General features: G+C 32.9%; 1 protein-coding gene across 1 annotated transcript in view; it reads left to right on the top strand.

The window, feature by feature from the left end:
- Positions 1-20,688, top strand: part of LOC113507744 (estradiol 17-beta-dehydrogenase 11-like) — a 54,660-nt gene that overhangs the window by 17,652 nt on the left and 16,320 nt on the right. The window contains exon 2 of the mRNA XM_026890691.1: positions 4,527-4,913. Within this exon, the coding sequence (XP_026746492.1) occupies positions 4,607-4,913 (307 nt within the window). The 5' untranslated portion in view covers positions 4,527-4,606. The remainder of the gene's footprint in view (positions 1-4,526; positions 4,914-20,688) is intronic.

Genomic DNA, 20,688 nt, shown 5'->3' with positions numbered 1-20,688 from the left:
AGATGCTGTAACATTATGGGAAAAATATAAAGAAAAATTTTCAGAAGACTTTCTTAGAAATATACCTAACAATGATGAAGGCACAACTAATGATAATTTCCGTGATCTTGCCATAAATCAGTGCTTATTAGCTCTTCAGGATGACTTAACAGCAGTAGGCGGTAAATCACTCTGTGAATATGGTTTGCCAACACCAACCTCAGTCGGAGAGGTAACTAATAGGGAATATTCCGCAGAGATTGGTTACAATTTAACGGAACTGCTGACAACATTAGAAAACGGTGTCCCAATGATGACTGCAGAACAACGTTCAGTTTATGACCGCGTGTGCAATAGTGTTCAAAATAATTTGGGAACAATATGGTTTTTAGATGCACCTGGAGGAACTGGAAAAACCTTTTTGACTAAATTAATATTGGCTTATGTTCGAAATCAGCGTAAAATTGCTCTTGCCGTAGCTTCATCAGGGATAGCTGCAACATTGCTACCAGGAGGTAAAACTGCTCACAGTATGTTTAAAATACCAATTGATTTAGATCGCACGGAAAATCCAACCTGTAGTATTTCAAGAAATAGCGACAAAGCTAAGGTATTACGCGAGTGTAGTTTAATCATATGGGATGAATGTACGATGGCCCATCGAAAAGGAGTAGAAGCGGTAGACAGAACTTTAAGGGATATAAGATAAAATGATCGACCAATGGGCGGTATCACGGTTTTATTTTGTGGTGATTTCCGACAAACCTTACCGGTAATACCACGGGGAACCCGAGCTGATGAGGTTAGGGCTTGCCTGAAAAGCTCTTATTTATGGCGAGATATACAATCGGTGCATTTGACTATAAATATGCGAGTGAGAACTGGAGATAACCCGGATGATAGTCAATTTTCTGACACATTATTAAAGATTGGTGAAGGTACCTATCCACAACTACACCAAGGAAAACTTATACTGACGCCTGAATTATGTTGTATGGTGCAATCTCAACCACATCTTATATCGTCGGTTTACGGTGACGTAACAAATATATTAAATAGGGACAATTCTTGGCTATGCGAAAGATCTATTTTAACTCCTCGCAATGACCAGGCATCTGAGATCAATAACAAAATACTGTCGAATATACAGGGGGAAAGCAAAGTTTATAGATCAATAAATAGAATGGTCGATGAACAAGAAGCCACTAATTACCCGATAGAATTTTTAAATTCTTTAAATATGCCCGGACTTCCCTCTCATGAAATTTGTTTAAAAATTGGGATACCGATTATTATGCTCCGAAATTTAAAACCACCACAACTTTGCAATGGAACTCGACTAAAAGTAACCCAGTTGCAACAAAATATAATCGAGGCTCAAATTTTAACAGGTTACGGTGCAGGAGAAACCGTCTTTATTCCCAGAATACCCTTAATACCAAATAATTTTCCATTCCAATTTAAAAGGACGCAATTCCCAGTATCGGTGTGTTATGCAATGACAATTAACAAGGCTCAAGGGCAGACTTTTCGTGTTGCTGGAGTAGATCTCAGTGTCAGTTGTTTCTCACATGGTCAGTTGTATGTTGCTCTTTCCCGTGTTAGCAGTTCTAAAAGTCTTTATGTTCACGTGCCGGACGGGTCAACTTTCAATATAGTTTACCCGGAAGCTTTGCACTAAAGTATTTTCGTTTTATAGGTACCTTTACCTTACCTTTATAAGGCAGTGGTACTTATATTGCCACCAGAATTTGAACCTTAACACATTATTATAAAGTTTAAAAGCTATAAATATTTTTAAGTTCTGTGTCTTATAAAGGGTTAAGCCTTATGTGAACGTGATCTAAACAATATTACCAATATAAATAATAATAATAAATATTACCAATACATTAACTTAATACACAAGGAGTTACACGCTGACGGAGTCGCGGACACAGCTATCTATACTTTTCTGCCGGAAGTCACTATTCCACGCGGACGAAGTCGCGGGCACAAGCTAGTAATTAATAAAATTACTACTTAAAAAGTTGTATTATATAAATGCGCACAATATGTACGAAATTTTAAGTTTTTTTCTAAAATACTGATTAATAATACCCATCTAAAAGTATTATAATACAATTTTTTAATACTGGTTTACCTTGAATGAATTTTTTATTGTTATTTTATTCAAGCACTCAATAATCATTCAAATAAATAATTGTAATTGAATCGTCGAGAAACTAGTTTTACAAGTGATTAAAATACTATTAACTCTCATTCCAGTATACAATTAATTTGTATCATATCCGAAACTCATCTGATTTCAAAGTTTCCTTCTCTCATTTATTTTAATTGCATCGAACACTAAACATCACTTGTGATTTGATCATTTCAAAATTTGATCACAAAAAATATGTACTTTTTAACCTTCCTTATTTCAAATACACAAATAAAACAAATGTAAAACACGTAGTAGGTGTTGTCTTAGTTCTATTTTCCCACATTTTTAAAACACTCACTTTCTTGTTTGTTTGTCGTTTCGGTTGGATTTTTGTAACTCAATTTTGAGGTACTGCCCTATAAGCCAGCAGGCTGAAATTTTCAGGTTAGCTTCAGACCCGATGACAATACAATTTATAACTATAAAAACGGCTGGACCGATTTTAACGGAAATTTAAAAACGTGGGCTTTTAGATTTTTTTAAATCTTTTAATTACGATAAATAGTCGTTTATTTGTTTAATGAATCACTTCACAATGGACATAATCACAGATCCATCACCATGGTATTTGTTCGCTTAATTCGAATTTTAAATTCAAAAACTGCAATAATACGAAAACCGGTCTCGTGTTTTTTATCGAGTGTTTAACCATATTGAATTGTAATTGGTTACAGTATTTTATTTAACACACCAATGCAGTTAGTATTAGTGTAGGATTTGATTGCTTAACCTATCTATTTATAGACATAGTAACACTGAATCATGCTATTATTATTGTTTTGTCATTCATTTGTCATTTAAACTTTAAAATCTTAATTAAAATGGTCCAAAAGTCTAATAAATTTAACAACGGAAAGGTCAACTAAATATCGGTTCATAAATCATTTTATTATATTTACGGATATAGTTCTTTTTTATTTCCGTGATTGAATAGGTATAGCATTTTAATTCGAAGTTGTATTATCAAAATGAACGAAAGCTCCCAAGTTATTTTATGGAACTAAGTGTTGATAAAAATGTGATTTCTACCACATGACGACACACTTTGACAAAATTTTGTATTACATTTGTTTTCAATAAAAAATATATACATATACATAATATGTATGTTTATCGAAATATATTATTTTGGCTGTCAAGGTAACATTTTGTATGCTTAGCAAAAACATTCGATTTAGGTATAAAACATATTTCCAAAACTTAAAAGCCAAGGCATTAGTGCCTAGAAACCAAAAAAACAAATATTTAAATTTAAATATTTTGAACCGAGAAATCATTTTTCTCATAGTACAATCCAATATTTGAATTCAAGGATATATTTGCCTTACAAATATTTAAAAAACACGCAGGAATTATTTCCTTGTAGACTATAATGATTAATGATTAATAAAAAAATATCTAATTATTTGTAAATAGTGTTCTTTAGTCATTCTTTAAAGCGTATTACACTGTTTTTTCTACATTCAATACCAGTATTATAGAAATAGCAGTTGTTTATTTAACATTGTAGCTAAGGTATACTTAATATAATTATGGCAATCATGAGCTATCACATAACTCCCATCTATTGTCAGACTAGTAATAACTACTTACATATCGTATTTTATGACGCAATTTAGAGTAATTTTTGTTTATATAACTTTAATTGTGATGTTATAAAACCATCGAACTTAAGGCTCATGTAAACGAGGCAAGGAACATCGTGTTGTGCACAATACATTGCGGAGTCTCGCAGTTCTAATATCAAAAGTTATAAATCAAAGCCAGCAATGTATCTATTCAATTAGGCTTCATTGTCATTTAAATGAAATATCTGTCTTATTTCTTTGTGGTTACATGTTTTAATAAGTAAATGAAGTTGTTTAATCTTAAGAAACATGTATGAGTAGCTTATCATCCAATTGCGAAATATACTTTATATTATGCAACTATGTCTACGAATGTGGATCGCAGATTATAGTAAGACCTTACTAGTTAGACGTTATGGAATATGTATTGAAGATATTTATTTCAAAAAGATTTATTTTTTTATATACTTCCTTTAATATAGTAATAACATACGTCATGGATAGCCCGGTGGTATAGTTATAGCCAAACCCACTGTGATAGTACATTGTTATAAAATGACATCAAACTATATCAATGGAATTTCAATGGCCTAACATTTCTTGGTCATGTCACCGGGTTATCGTTTACACCTTAACTAATAGATAAATACCTTAAGAAATATATTACTAAGCAGTTCATAATATACATGCAATCTATCCCCACCCAATGAAGAAAACATCACGTACTTGTGTGACTGCAATCATTCTAATACCAATATTTCCTTTTATTACAGGTACAAAGCGTGCAGTGTTAAAACGTTCAGTGATAGTGATGTTCAGTGGTTGGTTAAACTAGAATATTAACAAAACAAACATGTCCGTGGAAACTCAAGATTACATCAACGGGATGAGACAGGGGCCCCTGACGAGGGAGATCCCAGAATGCATGCGGAACAAATACACCGTCGTGCAAGCAATTATAGACGTTATAATGTTTGTCATCGTCGGTATAGGCTATGTGATAAAGGCGACATACCAAAGTATCGTCGGGAAGCATAAAAAGGACTTGAAGGGCGCTGTGGCCGTGGTCACTGGAGGCGGCGGCGGCTTGGGCAGTCTCATATCCCTAAGATTAGCAAGGCTCGGCTGCACCGTCGTTTTATGGGATATTAACAAACAAGGTCAGTTAATTAATTGGTATATTATAGCAACTCACGTACAGATCATAATCATGATGCATGTTGACACGTCTCTCTGTTTTAATTACGTAACATTCTTATAGTCTCTTGCCTAGGCTATTTGAGCAAGATATCTAATATTGCATGTAGTTATTATTTAAATTGAACTTTTACATTGCAATTATTGTAAATTACTTGAATATTAACAAAAAGACTGTCTACCTAATGAAAAAAAGTAAAACAATCTAGATGTTTCTTTTTATGCAAACAAAAAGATATTGAAAAAATAAGTCTTACGAATTTTAGTGCCATATTGGATTTGGTAATCTTTTATGTTGTTTTACATTACTTTTTGTTGATTAGGTCTCGTTTTATTTTTGAAGTTCGATGACCTGAGTTTCAAGACAAAAAGACACACTAAGAGGTACCTTTTTTAAGTACCTGAACAAATGACGTACGAATCTACCTATAGCTGTATAAAGTTCAGAAACAAAAGTAATGTAATGGCATTTAGCGTTAATGTCTGAGTTGTTAACTTTGCGGGACATTTACTTCGCTATTAAATTCAAAAGTGTGAGAAATTCTGAACAATTGTCTGCCCATCGACAGGTTATAACATAAAGAGAAGGTTTATATCAAGTGTTAAGTTTCAAGAATAGAGAGCCTCGTAGAAGAGAGATGCCGCTATATGCGGCAATCTGCTCAATCAAATCTGCTATTTACAATGGCCGATAAGGTAATGGAAATTGGATTAAATTGAATGAATTTCCAATTATTGTGTTGGCAAAATGCTTGGAAGAACACGAATTTCCATTCAATGATTGGTGAATAGCGGAATTAGGACCCTGCTGTGCTTGCCATTCCAATAACGAATCGATTTACTAGAGATTTAATAGATGTGGTCTTAGGAGTCCAAAAAAAGTCTTTACTATGTGTTCATCTGAGGATAAGCAGAAAACAAAGTAGGAAAAACAATACCAATCGCATCATAACTCATCTCGATTGGCTTAACACCTTAAGGCTTAATGACTTCCTCGTCAATAAACCATAAATTAATTAATTGAGTAGCGCTAAGTACTGGTGACATTGTGGCTGACTATTAAATGGAGAATTGCAATCTTTTATCGCTTTTACGTTGATGTTACTAACATCCGGTAATGAATAAAGGATCGTCGAATACGACGCAACCTAAGCCTGATGATTTGACACAAAAATATCAAATGAAATTAAAATACCTTACCTTCAGAAGACGCGACCCAAATGTAGGGATCGCGTTACGTATTTAGGGCTCCATATCTAAAATCGGATGCCTATTAAAGATCAAGGTTAAATACCGGTTGCTTGCCGGGGCAGCGGGATTGTCCTAAAGGGTTAACGTGGCCCCGCTATAGGAAGGGCAAAGGAAGGAACATGCGCGGTTTTAGTCAGTAGAAATCCAACCCTGCCGCTCAACCCAAATCGGTTATTTGATGATTTCCAATCGGAAAAAAAGTTTAAACCCCGGTTACTTACTTTAAGTTTTATTACTGTCATAAAATGAATTTGAGGGTACTCACTTTTTTTGGCACCCAATCAATTTGATTGTCATCTAGCCTGTTTGTACGGAACTGTCGGTTATTTAAATCCGTATCGCACTTGACCCGTTATTAAACTTTCATGCGTTGATGGACACAACGATAGCTTAAATATACCTCTTTGAATAAACCATATTTGTTTGACCAAAGATATAATTTGAATACAACTAGACCAGTAATTATGGTGAATGAAATAGGACACTGCATTAGCCAGATGGCTAATAATCTTGTTCTATTGCATTGCTATGTTACGAAAAGCTCTGCTAATTCTTGCTTTTGTCTTCAACCCTTTTAAAGGTGGCTATGGCACTGGTTTACCAAGCTATATTGATAGTGATATGTGAATAGATGTTTCTATTTAAGTTTATAAAATTGTTTTACTAAATCGGCAATTACATTGTTTTTGTTACGTGATTAAATGGAGCTAAGGAGGGGTCTCATAAGTTAAGGGTAAGACGTGTCCAATCTATATCCTTCGGGTACGGAACCCCAAAAACAATCTTAGCAAAAAATACAATTTAACGTGTACACCTTTTAACATAAATCTGAACATTGTTAGATACAAAAACAAATTACTTTGAATCTGCTTAAAACCTTTTTTGCTTACTTTTGGAGGTCATTGAGTGTTCGTGCATATTTCGAATGCATAAGATGTAATTATTTTTGTAAGTCGGTGATTTAAGACAATGTAATGTATAATTTTTGCCATTTATGCAAACTCTTGTTTGATTGTTTTACTTTCAATGTTAGACAATCAAATTCATATTAGAGTTATTTTGAACTATAACTGAAGCGGGCATTAAAACAAAAACGAACTCCCTTTTTATGAAGTGGTAAACGTCATTAGAATTAAGAACTCCTTTTTGACGTCGATTGGAAAATATTTCCATTAAAACAACTTTTGACTAGTAATTGCATAAATCTCCATTTTTTTTACAACATGTTAATTAAATTATTAAGAATAATTCAGATAAGATTACCCATAACTTAATCTGTATTATTTACCATAAGTTCTGTGTATTAAGTACCATTTTTCAATATCAATCCGTCTTGTCCGGTGCGTGAAACATCTAAGGTATAATACACGGTTGACTAACATCTTCACACGAGATATTGTAATGCGCGTGCGTCGTGAAGACTGTGTTGTGTTTCCCAACACAAACTGTACTTTCCGCAAATGTTAGTGCAACAGACAAACATACAAGATATTAACGTAATGTGGAACCAAATGTACGAATCTAAATACCGTTGGAAATCATAAATAGTTGTTAAATTGTTTATTGGATAAATCAATTTTACAGTTAACGAGATATTTTGAAATACATGTCACGTTATTCAGACTTTATAATGTTTGCAGTTGTATTGACGTAAGCAACGTCACATACATATATACGAGCATTTTCTATCAAACACTAACAATTGTCAATATTTCATTTGACTAGAAGAGCAATGTAGGGCTCCTATTCTGATATTTACAATGGCCGATGAATTAATGAAATTTAGCTTAAAATGGCAATTTTTGTATTCTCTTAAGCATTTCTCCTATACAATAATTGGAAATTCAATACGGGACGGCAAACTCAAGGTCAATACAATGCATTTCCAATTATTCTGTTGTCAAAATGCTTAAGAGAATAGGAACAATTTCAAATTTTATCCAATTGACATTAATTCATCGCCCATTGTATATAGCGGAATCGGGGCCCGATCTCAAAGGCATCGTCAGTCACTTAGCAAAGACATGTGTTGCATCCAATTACGAAGGTTAACTCTCCTAAAGGTAAATGTAGTTATTTAAATGTGTTTTTTTAATGAGGCGATGGCCAAAATGATGGTTCGCATTATGGAGCTCAAGATAAAGCGGGACCGGTTCTCCGGTCAAGGCACTGAGCTAATTTACCGTTCTTTCGTTGCTTCTTGTTATTTTTTTTGGGTTCGAAATGATTTCGGTGTTGTAGGAATTTCGCAGAACACCTATTTAATTTAATTTATAAATCATTTAGTTGTGAATCTATACTAATATTAAAAATCTATGGAAATGTTTTTTTGAACTTGATTAGCAAGCAAAAAAAGAAATTCTGTAGATTCAGATTCTATTTATCAGGAAATAGGAGTCGGAATTAGTCAATAGGAGCAGAGCATAAAACGGGAAGACGAAACATGTAGTCTAAAACATTTAATGCGATTTTAAAAAATCCTTTCTTATACCTTCATAACCACGTGGACAAGGTCGTGGGCAACAGCTAGAGCTAAAGCTCACAGTCTTTATTGTTACTATTTCTCTACAATTCCTCAGAATTCTATACCTATTAATGGTTAAAACGTGCATTTATATTTAAATCACAGTAAAACCTTCGCCTTTAACTGAAGTCATACTTAACACCTCTTTTTTCCTCATTACATTCAAACCATTGATTTAAACCGATCATAAATGATTGTTTTTATTTCTTCCCTTGACACAACACATAAATTATATACGGACTCATAAATCTTAGTACAAGATATCGACATTTTAAAACGTCTTTATCTTGACCATACAACATAATTCAATGTTGCATTATTGAAATAAACATGCAAGACATTATGAAATAGGTCTTATATCTTAACTTGACAGCTAATAATTTAGAATTAAATAATTAAAATTAGAATGCATCTCAGGTTATTCTCTAAGTATAGATAAACTACTCAAGATGATGCATAAGATCTAAAAGGTAAATATATGCGGCTGCTTTTAAGGTCATCACAAAAGATTTTCCTAGTTCTAAGCTGTTTGCGTATCGCCCTTTAATGGTAATTGACGCATTTGCGTCCTACGCTTGTATTTTGTTTAAGGAGGTGTGAAAGGCCGATTAATTTGGTTTTATGTCATTTTAAAGATAATAGTTTTCTTGCGTCAGCGAGGAATAGGGATCTTATAAGAAAAAACGTCCTTTAGAAAACTTTGAACATAAATGATTTGGCTATCGTCAACCAACCCATGTTTCTTCCTTTGCCCTATGTCTTTCTCGCTAGCCCAGCAGACATCGGCGCAGGAAAACTTGGATCTGAACTTGCTGACATCTTGAGGTACACAGGGCTTACGATTTTCAAAATGTAACTTATCTATTGAGACTATCTTTTTAATTCCACCTTTTTAGTTGAAAATAACTACAGCCCCTTAGCCAGACAGCGAGATCTGTGCTACGAGTAAGTCAGGCAATTAGTAATGTTTAACGTTATTAGAACTAATTGTGCGCGTCATTGACTAGGCATGCAGTCACACATCTTAAGATGGTACTTGAAAAGAGATATCAAGTACTTATAAATGGATCTGCAGAATATGAATAGGTCTCCGTTATTAGTTTAATCTAAAAATAACTTCATCGTCGTGCGGCAATGGTTTTACGCAATATATGAACTCACGACAAACAAAGCTAAGGGGGAAATGGAACAAGGAAAGCCGGACTGGTTTTATATTTATTCAATCGTTCTAAAATTATATCGACGCGTGAAAAAGGAGCAACATGCAGGAAGCGAATAAAATATTTTATTAGTTCAGAGACCTTTAACAAAATTCATATTCGTGTCTGCGTTTAGATGCGTAAAAAGAACTTGTTTTTTTTCTCGCTTTTTTTTAGAACAGGAACTTTAAAATGTCGCTTATTTGAATTAGTTTTGATAAGATTAGAATACCTTTGTTCTCAAAAAGTTTTATTGCCTCTGTTTGAATATTTTTTATTAATTTAAACATTAAAAATTAAACGTGTTAGTCATCTGCATACTGATGAATTTATGTTTGAAAATACACGCAAATATTTATGTTCCGAAAAGATAAAAATCTCTGGCAATAAATTCAAATGCCATGTGCCTGCTAAAAATGTCTATACCTGAATGAAAAAAAAGTTTTTAATTTCAGTCCAAGGTCTGTTTTGATGAAGTATTTAGTTTTTAAAACACATTCATAAATGGCAGCTTATGAAGGTATGTGAGCTTGCTGCTTGCTCTAATTATAAAATTTTAAATAAATTGGCCAGCAGCAAGCCTTGGCCGCGTTAACTAATAGATAGTATATATGTTATGGTAATAACTTAAAGTTTGAACAAAATACTTCTTGATTACGTCACATTATGATGTAAACGAGTTTTCAATCGATGTGAAATAAAGCTGTCATCAATCTTTACCAACTTATAAATAGGGTGGTAGAAAATCAAACCACTTTTTAATACATTGCGAAGTCACTACTATAACTTTCATACCACATCCGTTGATAACGCGCAATGTATTCGCTCCTAACATCTTAGTATCGCGTTTGAGTCTTACATTCTGAGCGTAGTTCATTGTACGTATGTAGGTAAATATTTGTTGATCTCGCGCAGTTTTCGAAACAGCTGACGTTTGTCGCAGCCTCCGGTTATGTATTGCAATAGCTATGTGTAAAATAGCCATGAGCATGTTACATGCAGATGAGCATACATATTTTGTTTTTGCTAAGCGATAGTGGCTGGTATATTTAATAAAAGATTTATGTATTTTGTGGAATCAGTCTTTCCGTGTAATGCACTTTTATTATTAAATGATGTAACGGTTTACTCACGCGTATTCAGTTCGACTCGCGATCCCGCCGCGTCTGCTCATGATTAAGGACTCCGGTTGGGTCCGAAACTAGTCAGGCTACCCCGATAAATACGCGTGAGTAAACCGTTACATCATTTAATAATGAATCATTCTTACGACAGTAACTATCAAAAAAATGCACTTTTAGCTAGGAAAATGAAAAACTTTCCTAAAGAAACCAAAAATGTTGCAAATTAATAGTGTATAACAAACTTAAACTGTTCTACTTACATCCTGCTGAAATTTCCTACTTGTTTCCCTAATCGTATATTAGAAGTATGCAATCTTCATAATATTATAGAGCAAGAGTTCACGATGGCTTTTCATTATTTTATTAAAGGTTAAAAGTTTTCCTGTACATTTCCCCTTAGCGAATAAGAATGAAAAGTGCCTAAAGACTCTATACCTAACGTAACTGTAAATAACGAATTTCTGGCATTCGTGGGCTCTTCGGCTATTATGGTTAAACTATATCAAAAAATAAAAGAGATTCACAAACATAGATATAATTTACCCCATAGTCAATTGTTTATAATATTACGAATATTGAGTAATATTTGTTCAAATGCTTTTTTTATTAAAAGTTAAACAGAGCCGTGGAATTTTAAAACTTATTAAATATTTACACTTACACACACATTGACCTTCTATGTATTTTGTTTAGTGACCGAAGTGTTTGCATGTGTATGAAAGTTGAATGGATAGAGGAAAAGCATGAGTTCTTTTAAGTACTTCCTATTAAATAATCGGGAGACATATTAATACTGAAATTTAACTAATCAAGGATTTTTAGGGTTCCCTACCCAAAGGGAAAATATGGAATCCTTTTAATAAGGCTCTGGCTTCGTCTATCACCAGGCAATGACCGCGATTGTAAGAGAGTCTAATTTTTTGCAGAAAGATTATGTATCTATCTCGCTGCATGGTTGAAAAAAATTTGTTCGTATCAACCAAACATTGCCTATGTTTGGTTGATACAGATTTTTTTTCTCTTATATTATTTTTACGTCTATAAAGAACTCTCAGTGTTTCGAGTACGACAAGCATTGGATAGGTTTTTAATTTTATTGCATCACATAAACTGATGGCGATGATAGGTTCATCACAATCATTTTGTTTTTCGATATACTCCCAAAATAATACTAGCACACTTACACACACATTACTTATAACAAACCAATCGAAAAATTTCAGGGATAACGTCCAGGAAAATGTTCTTAAGGTGTAAAATGTGAATTGTTTTACAACCTCTAAAACAAGACGAACGTATAGCCAGCAATAACGTGTGTTGTTATGACGTATTTGATTGATCTATAAAGTTTATATGTTTTCGTTCATAAGCTATAAAACATAACAGTTAAGATATACCGGTACTATTTGTGTTAATATTAATGTTGAGAACCTCTGATGAATATAACGTGACAATTAATAAATGTACTCTGAATGGTCGAAGTTCATATTATGACCATGAATGTTTACTGTTACGAACTTCTGTAATAAATTATAAGAAATATTTATTTTTAAAATAAATAGGGCTGGCGTTTTTTGTTGGACGCTAACAACAACGTCACTATCTCGTGTGGCGGGAGCATATACACAGAAAATATTACCGTTAGTAAATTTAAGTACATTGTTGGTACTTAGTATTTGATCTTAAATAAAAGTTTGCCCAGCGTTCAAATACATATTTATCTTGGCTATTTACAACCGTTAAATGGTTACAAATTAAGATTTCTTTTATGTTTTGGCTACTCCATAATTATATTAAGATAAAGTACAGGAGCTGAGGTCATTTACCAGGGGCAGGGAGCAAGGATTAGTATCTCATCATCATACTAGACTTTTCCCAACTATGTCGAGGCCTGCGTCCAGTCTAATCGGATACAGCTGGCTATCCTCTGCAACTCAGTTACTTGGACAACGCGATACCCCTTAATCAGCTAGCCAGTAGTCAGTATCTATTGAGCCCATTATAATTGCGACACAAATTATTTAAAGTGTGTACGTCAGAATTACAAAAAGAGGTAGATATTTTTACAATAAGTCGACCTTCACACTGGTTTAGCCTATAATAACTACTATTATAACGTTTAATTACCTGAACCTCATACTTACAAGTATTTATAGCAATCATGTCAATACGTAATACGGAATTACCGATACTTATGACAAATAATCATTAAATAAGCTCTAACATAGCTCTAGCTCTTAAATACATATACTTACACTAGCTGTTGCCTGCGACTTCGTCCCCGTGGGTAGAAGATATAAGTTATGATTTATACCTGCCTGCCCTGTTTTTTTCACATTTTCCATTGTATCTTCGTTCCTATTAGTCGCAGCGTGATGGTTTATAGACTAAAGCCTTCCTCGATGAATGGTCTATTCAACACAAAAAGAATTTTTCAATTTGGACCAGTAGTTCCTGAGATTAGCCGTTCAAACAAACAAACAAACAAACTCTTCAGCTTTATATATTAGTATACATTACATAGGTTAAAACTCAATGTCGTTTGTCATTGATCACGTACTAAACGTACTTAACTATTATATTCATATTTAGAAACTATTAACTCTAATTTAAGCAAAAAATCAGTTACATACCGGCCACGTTCACAGTTACTATAAATACATAATACTTAGAAAACAATAAAATGTATAATTCGTTATTTTGTAGAGCAGGTGTTTGACGAATACAAGTACAAAATACATACGTATTATATGATTTGCTCACTTTTTGTAGTAGGTCTTTAAATCATAAATTCATAACTGTCGTCATTATGATATTAAACTTTTTTTTTTAATTATTAGCTCTCCGCTACAAACAAGTCTAATAATTTCTTAGAGGAAAACTAACTACATTATCTTGTTGGATCAGTAAACTGGACGGTTCTAATAGCTTCACCCCGGCTTGATTGTGCATCATTACAAAATTGCTACGTAAGTGAGTCGTAAGAATTTGAATTATACGAAAGCGGATCTGTAGGATGCCAGTGAAAATATTTATTCTGTGTAAAAGAAAATAGGTTTATAAGTATTATGCGTTTCATAATATTTAAATTGTGTCGGATTTTTTTTATGTTAAATTCGCGATCGTAAAAATATCTACAACATAACCAACAGAATTGAAATTACGACAGCGTTTTCAGCTTTTCCCAACTATGTTGGGGTCGGCTACCAGTCTAACCGGTTTCAGCTAAGTACCAGTGTTTTACAAGGAGCGACTGCCTATCTGACCTCCTCAACCCATTTACCTGGGCAACACGATACCCCTTGGTTAGACTGATTGTCAGACTTTTCAAGCTTCTGACTACCTGTAACGACTGACAAAGATGTAGGAATAACAGCCGGGACCCACAATTTAACGTGCCTTCCGAAACAGACATTTTCAGCATCATTAATTGTTATTTAAGATTTGAACTCTTTCCTTCTAACCGAACTTTCTATATTACAAAGTTTTGAGTATAAAAACTTCACCCTCTACTAAAACAGACATTGTATTAATCAACCGTTTATCTATTCAGTTGATGTAAGCTTGACACGCGACCTTTAATGGTCTGAAACCTTTAATCCTGAATATGATTAGCATCTTAAATCTAAGCGAACAATCTGACGACAAATGAGATATTATCTACAAATGTAATTACTCTGTACATGATACAATGTGCTTATTAACATAATAACGAGGAAAATCAAAACGCGGGCAAACATTAATAATATAGATCGATATATAACTAAGATAACTCTAGAATTCATAAACGGTTAGTGAAAATATACTATTAGCGAGAAAAGAAATAGGGAAAGCGCAACGGCAGATTATAATGGAATCTTTTTAACGATTAAGTTAATAAACTACATTATTAATATCTTCAATTAGAATAATTGGTAAGCAGTGGATAAAAAAAGCTACAGAAGTCATCTTACTAATATAGAGGCCCATGCCCAAAGCCTATGCCTATAATAAAAATAAAAATAATCTGTGGTCAGTCGGAAGAATTCGGAATTTAATTATTTACAGACCGGTGTGCCCTGTATTGCCAGTATCTTAATGAATATGATATGCAGATATGTAACCATTTAAATATAGGCTTAGGCCATTTGAAATCGTAAAATATTTTAAGTGGAATGGAATCTCGGTTTTCTACCAATTTCTTGTTACTCATAATATATGTCGTTAGGCGGTTACATGTATACTTAATTACTAGGCAACATTTGTTAATTTGCAAATTGCTATAGGTGTAAAATCGAACGCTATGGCGAATTAACAATCGTAATTTAAAATTGTAAAGAAAACGTCACCTTGACCGATTTCAAAAGTAGTTATTTTCGATGTAATCGCCAATACTTAAAACAACCGGTTTTTAATAATGGCAATTATTGTATACGCAATTTAATATTACCATTATATTGGTAGGTATGTTCTTAATATGAGACTTTGTGATAGAAAATAAAGTATTTAATTTGCGGTTTCTTTAGGACTACATTTACTTACTCATCATTTTGCATTGTGCGGTTAGATTGAAAGGCAAGCAAAATACGTTAGTAATCAATCAATTAGATTAAACAAAAAGTTAAGCATGATTTATTAACAATTTGGCATATCTTTATAGCTATAAAATAAATTTATTAAAAAAAAATTGTTAACACTATTAGATTGCATTGGCACATTCTTAACATGTTGTTGTGTAAGGATTTACGAAAATTATTTTCATATCGGTAGACTTGCTGTTGCTCGCAGCTTCGCTCGCCTGAATATCGCTTAGAGCTTTAATAACATTAGATACCCTTATTTAACGCAGTCGGATAGAAGTAGATATCCTATGTGTGAATTCCAGGTCTCAGCTCCTCCATACCATTCCAAATGCCCGTTGTTTGAGCCTAGAGAGTAAACAAACACCTATACAAACACATTTCGATATATTGATTTTTGTTCTGTTAAAATTAATTGTCTTGAAGCCGTACTAAACAGAAATATTCTGAATATTTTTCAAAAGTTCCACAGATTTGAAAGCCAATATATTTTTAAGGACATTTCGTATATTTTTATTAAATTTCGTGCGTGTAAAAGTAGTAATTCGAGTGCACAACCTTGCTTTTATTTGTTTGTTGTTCTTGCCAACAATAGTAGGGCGACGAATTGTATGTAGCGATATGTATTCGAACGAATGTGTCGATAAAGACTGAATCCTTGACCGAGGCGAAACAAGGCCTTTTAAGCTACATGCGTGCGTTTGATAATGCAAGTAAATATGTAGGAGCTAAGAAATATCGGTGATATTTGTAGTTTGGACGTCTTCTTTCATAATCAACTTTATTTATTCATGAACTGTTAAAGCTAAACATTTGAAATTTTTATGTTCATAAATTGTCACTCAACCTATTTGTTATGTTTAGCCTATTTATAATTGTAGTTTATTTGAGATAATTTATGATATTATGTTGATTAATGGAGAATGTGAAAAAAACAAGTCGAAGTTTTACCAAAATAATCCTATGAATACTCGTTTTATCGATAAACGAATTTGAGTATCCGTGATTTTTTTTATTCTATTTTCGACTAAGGTTAATAGCTACAGAACACAGTTTCGTATCAAATAACTTATCAATTCATTGAGAACGTGACCAATTAAATAGCAATCAATAATTCTGGCTTAATAGTGATCATCTAATGGTTTTATCATTTAGGTTTGATGAGCTAACAGCACTTATGATAAATGACGAGTGATGTAGGCTAAAGACTTCTATAATATCTATGGGTCATTAAGGTTAAAGGTTTAATGACTGAGACTAGAGGTCTAATTATGTCTAACTGTACCTGGTCGGTACACTCTGTATAGTTAGTGTTTAGTGTTCACGAGTTCAAGGTTCGAACACTTTATGTATCACAAGGTCGTCCACTCAACTACTCTACTACTATTTACATCTGACAACCGATTTTAACGTAACTTTAAGCTTTTATTAAGGGCCAAGAAAGGAACATGTCATGGTTGGGTTTTAGACAGTAAAATACTGACACTCCATTCCGTTCAACACGAATGGAGGAGTCATATCATGATTTAGCATAAAAAAGGTTTAATACGCGTATTCGTAAAGTCTTGTTCTTGCAAAGAATCCCAGGTAAGATTTCCGAAATTATAATGTTATTTATATATTTTTGTATGAGGAAAATGCATGCGTATATTTTTAACTCTTTTTACAACAGTTAGGGTCATTAAACTCAGTGTCATGCACTCCGTAATTCCTGTGTCGTATCTTCGGATCATTTGACAAATTAGTTTGGAGATAGCTTTGCCATCGCCATATCTTATACTAGCTGTTGCCCGCGACTTCGTCCGCGTGGTTAGAAGATATAAGTTATGATTTATACCTACCCTGTTTTTTCCACATTTTCTATTGTATCTTCGCTCCTATTAGTCGCAGCGTGATGTTATATAGCCTAAAACCTTCCTCGATGAATGGTCTATTTAACACAAACAGAATTTGAACCAGTAGTTTCTGAGATAAGCGCGTTCAAACAAACAAACAAACTTTTCAGCTTTGTATATTAGTATAGATTAATATCGTTAGTAGAGGGAGAGTGACAGAACGCTACAAAATGTAGAGCGGCATGACGGCATCTCTTTTCCACGTTAATGGAAGCGCGGTAGTTCGCTTTGATAATATGAAAGTGAATCAATAAGGTGTAACTAGTGACAGTTATGTGAACACAGGTGGGAATAATCAACAGTTATTGGCCATTCATTCGTTATGCTGTTGTTACTTGTCTATACTTCTATACTAATATTTTAAAGAGGAAATATTTGATTGTTTGTTTGACACGAATAGGCTTCGAAACGACTGGTCTGATTTGAAAAATTATTTCATTGTTAAGAAGCTACATTATCTCCGCTGAACATAGGCTATAATTTATTTCAAAAATATTAGGGTTCCGCAAAAAAATTGCGATATTGTAACCCAAGGTGTCATAACTTATATCTTCCAACCACGCGGACGAAGTCGCGGGCAACTGCTAGTAAATAAATAATTCTGGTCGGTTTTGTTTGTATGCGCCGTTAGTAATTTCTTAAGGATTGTAATCTACTTTATTTTTAATTACTCTAGCGCATTATTTCTCGTTTTTAAAATAAGCGATATTTAATGTTTATTTTTATTATTTAATTGTTATTATCTCTACGTAGGCTTTGAATATAGGCCATAAACATTAAAGTATCTATTCAATTAAGCAATTTTACTGTGTTTAATGTCCGCTAGCATTTTTATAATGCGATTTTTTTTCTGTTTGGACTACAGCTCTGTTTCTTGATTGAACGATGTGAGTACTGTGAGTAGTATGTTTTGTAAAAATTCAACTCGTTGTCTCTTTAATGTTTGTCAAGTTTGCCAACCCATCTTGTTTTGGGGCAAACAAACACAAAGTTGAAATTAGAAAGAGAAGAGCATACTTTCTGGATTTTTTATGAATAGTTTAAAAATTCTGACTTTCATAAAAAATAATTTTGTAACTGAAACCTCGGCCACGGTTCTCGATAATCATAATGATTGCCGGTAAATATTGTTTTGCCTACATAACCGCGGTTCACAATGTCTTGTATACCTATATGTGAATGTAAAAATAATACAAACAGTGGTTGGCGTGGTATTGTTTCTAACTAACTTACCTACTTACTTTTATGACAATTTATGCTTTATACTTAAGGCCTGATTCGCATGTACTTGGAAATTGTTTGTTCTATTTGAACGCTTTTTAACGGGCGTTAAAAAAGCCCGGGTGCGAATCAGGCCTAATTAGCTTAAGATTATTTTATTATATTGTTAAGGTATTTCAGAATTGAAACGAGTACTGCCATACATATTTTATAACATTTAGTTTGTATCCAAACTATTGTTTGTTTACATCAAAAATGTTTATTAATTAATTAATATTTTTGTTGACATTATTTAACATTATTTGTAATTAACAAATGAACAAAAGAATATTGTTTCAGCTATCTACTAAAACTTAAAAAACTAAAAATATTTAAAACAGAAAATGACCGGTCTTTATTCAATGTAGACTCAAGATATTATTTAAAATACTTATGTAATTTAAACTGAAAATTAGACAGTAAAATAGTTTAGACTGTGTTAAATAATATAATATTTAACACAGTCTAAACTATTTTACTAGATATTTTATGACTTTCGTCTGTGTTTTGTGTTGTTAATTATACTTTGCTCTGATTAACAAAGACGGGATTACGCAAACACTTAAAATTATTAATTTAACTGAGGTTTATTGTTTTAAAGTCTGTAGATCTGCACAATTTAGAGTGCTCTAGTAACTTTATAACTAGAATATTTTAGTTTTTAGATTTTGAAGCATAGGTAGGACTTTTTAGAATATTTCTTTTACGGGTAAATAAGATATTAGGACTCTCCTATAAATTTCTGTAAAGAAAACATGGGATCATAAAAAAAAAGAATTGATTATTTTGGAATTTATTTCATTACACATAATATATACCTACCTTTTTTTGTTAAGGGTGGGGAATCCTCATGGACACCCACTCCCTCGGGGAAAGAAATGGGTAATGTCAGACTCTTACTGACTAAACCTGAACCGCCGTGCAACGTCATCCGCGTGGATGACGGTGGATGGATTACAGATATTACTAGTTATTACTAGTATTACTAGTATTACTAGTACCTACTTATTACTAGTAATCAATATTTTTATTACTCGGATTAAAAACTATTTACTTTAAAGCACGAGTTTTATTAATCTAACATTACTTTTGTTAATTAAGTTATTCAATAACATTGGATAACATTATATACTGGTCGTATTAATCAAATCAATAACTGACTTATTTAATTAGACACTAGTAGACGCAGTTTTATCCGCTCAGAGTTAATTAAATTGCTCATGGAATTTAAGAAACAAAGAAAACAAGTCGCTCAAATTTCCATAAAATATGATAATTTTAAATGTTATCTAAATCTTAAAAAAGTTTTCAATTACTAGGTACCTACACTTAGTTTTTTCTTTTTAGATTTCTTGTTCTCGTAATTAAATATTCTTCCAAGTTTTATAATCTTTATTAATATTTTTATTACATTCGTCTACAGACTTATGTTACACACCACGTTACGGTTTGTATCCGGAAAGAACAAAAATCGTGAAGGTACTGGCAACTACATATCTATGTTTTTCGATTCCCGTTGCCGTAATTTGTAATCTCTTTTATACATTTTCTGTTACAATAATCTCAATGAAAGTCTTTTAATTAAGTACAATGCAGCCGATGTAACTTGGTACTTCGGGAAGAAGGTACAGAATATTGCCGTCTGTATCTCGTAAAACGTGTATGTATAATTTCGTCTCGCTCCAGCACTCTCTCTCTACATATACCGCACTGTCCTTGTACGCGTTTAGTAGATAATTTAAGGGAATACCAAACTTTTTTTTTCAGTATTTGTTTGTCTAAATAAAACAGAAAAGCAGTAGGCGTATAACTGTTGAAACACACACACGTCTGTAAGGATTAGTGAAGCGATCAAAGCCCAATCTTAAACCTCACAAAACTACATCATACCTATTAGAAAGTATTTGGCCTAACAATATTCTCGTA

This window comes from Trichoplusia ni, unplaced genomic scaffold (assembly GCF_003590095.1).
Source record: "Trichoplusia ni isolate ovarian cell line Hi5 unplaced genomic scaffold, tn1 tig00003116, whole genome shotgun sequence".
Classification (NCBI taxonomy): domain Eukaryota; kingdom Metazoa; phylum Arthropoda; class Insecta; order Lepidoptera; family Noctuidae; genus Trichoplusia; species Trichoplusia ni.
The sequence above is the reverse complement of the archived record's forward strand: the minus strand, read 5'-3'. Positions and strand labels throughout refer to the sequence as shown.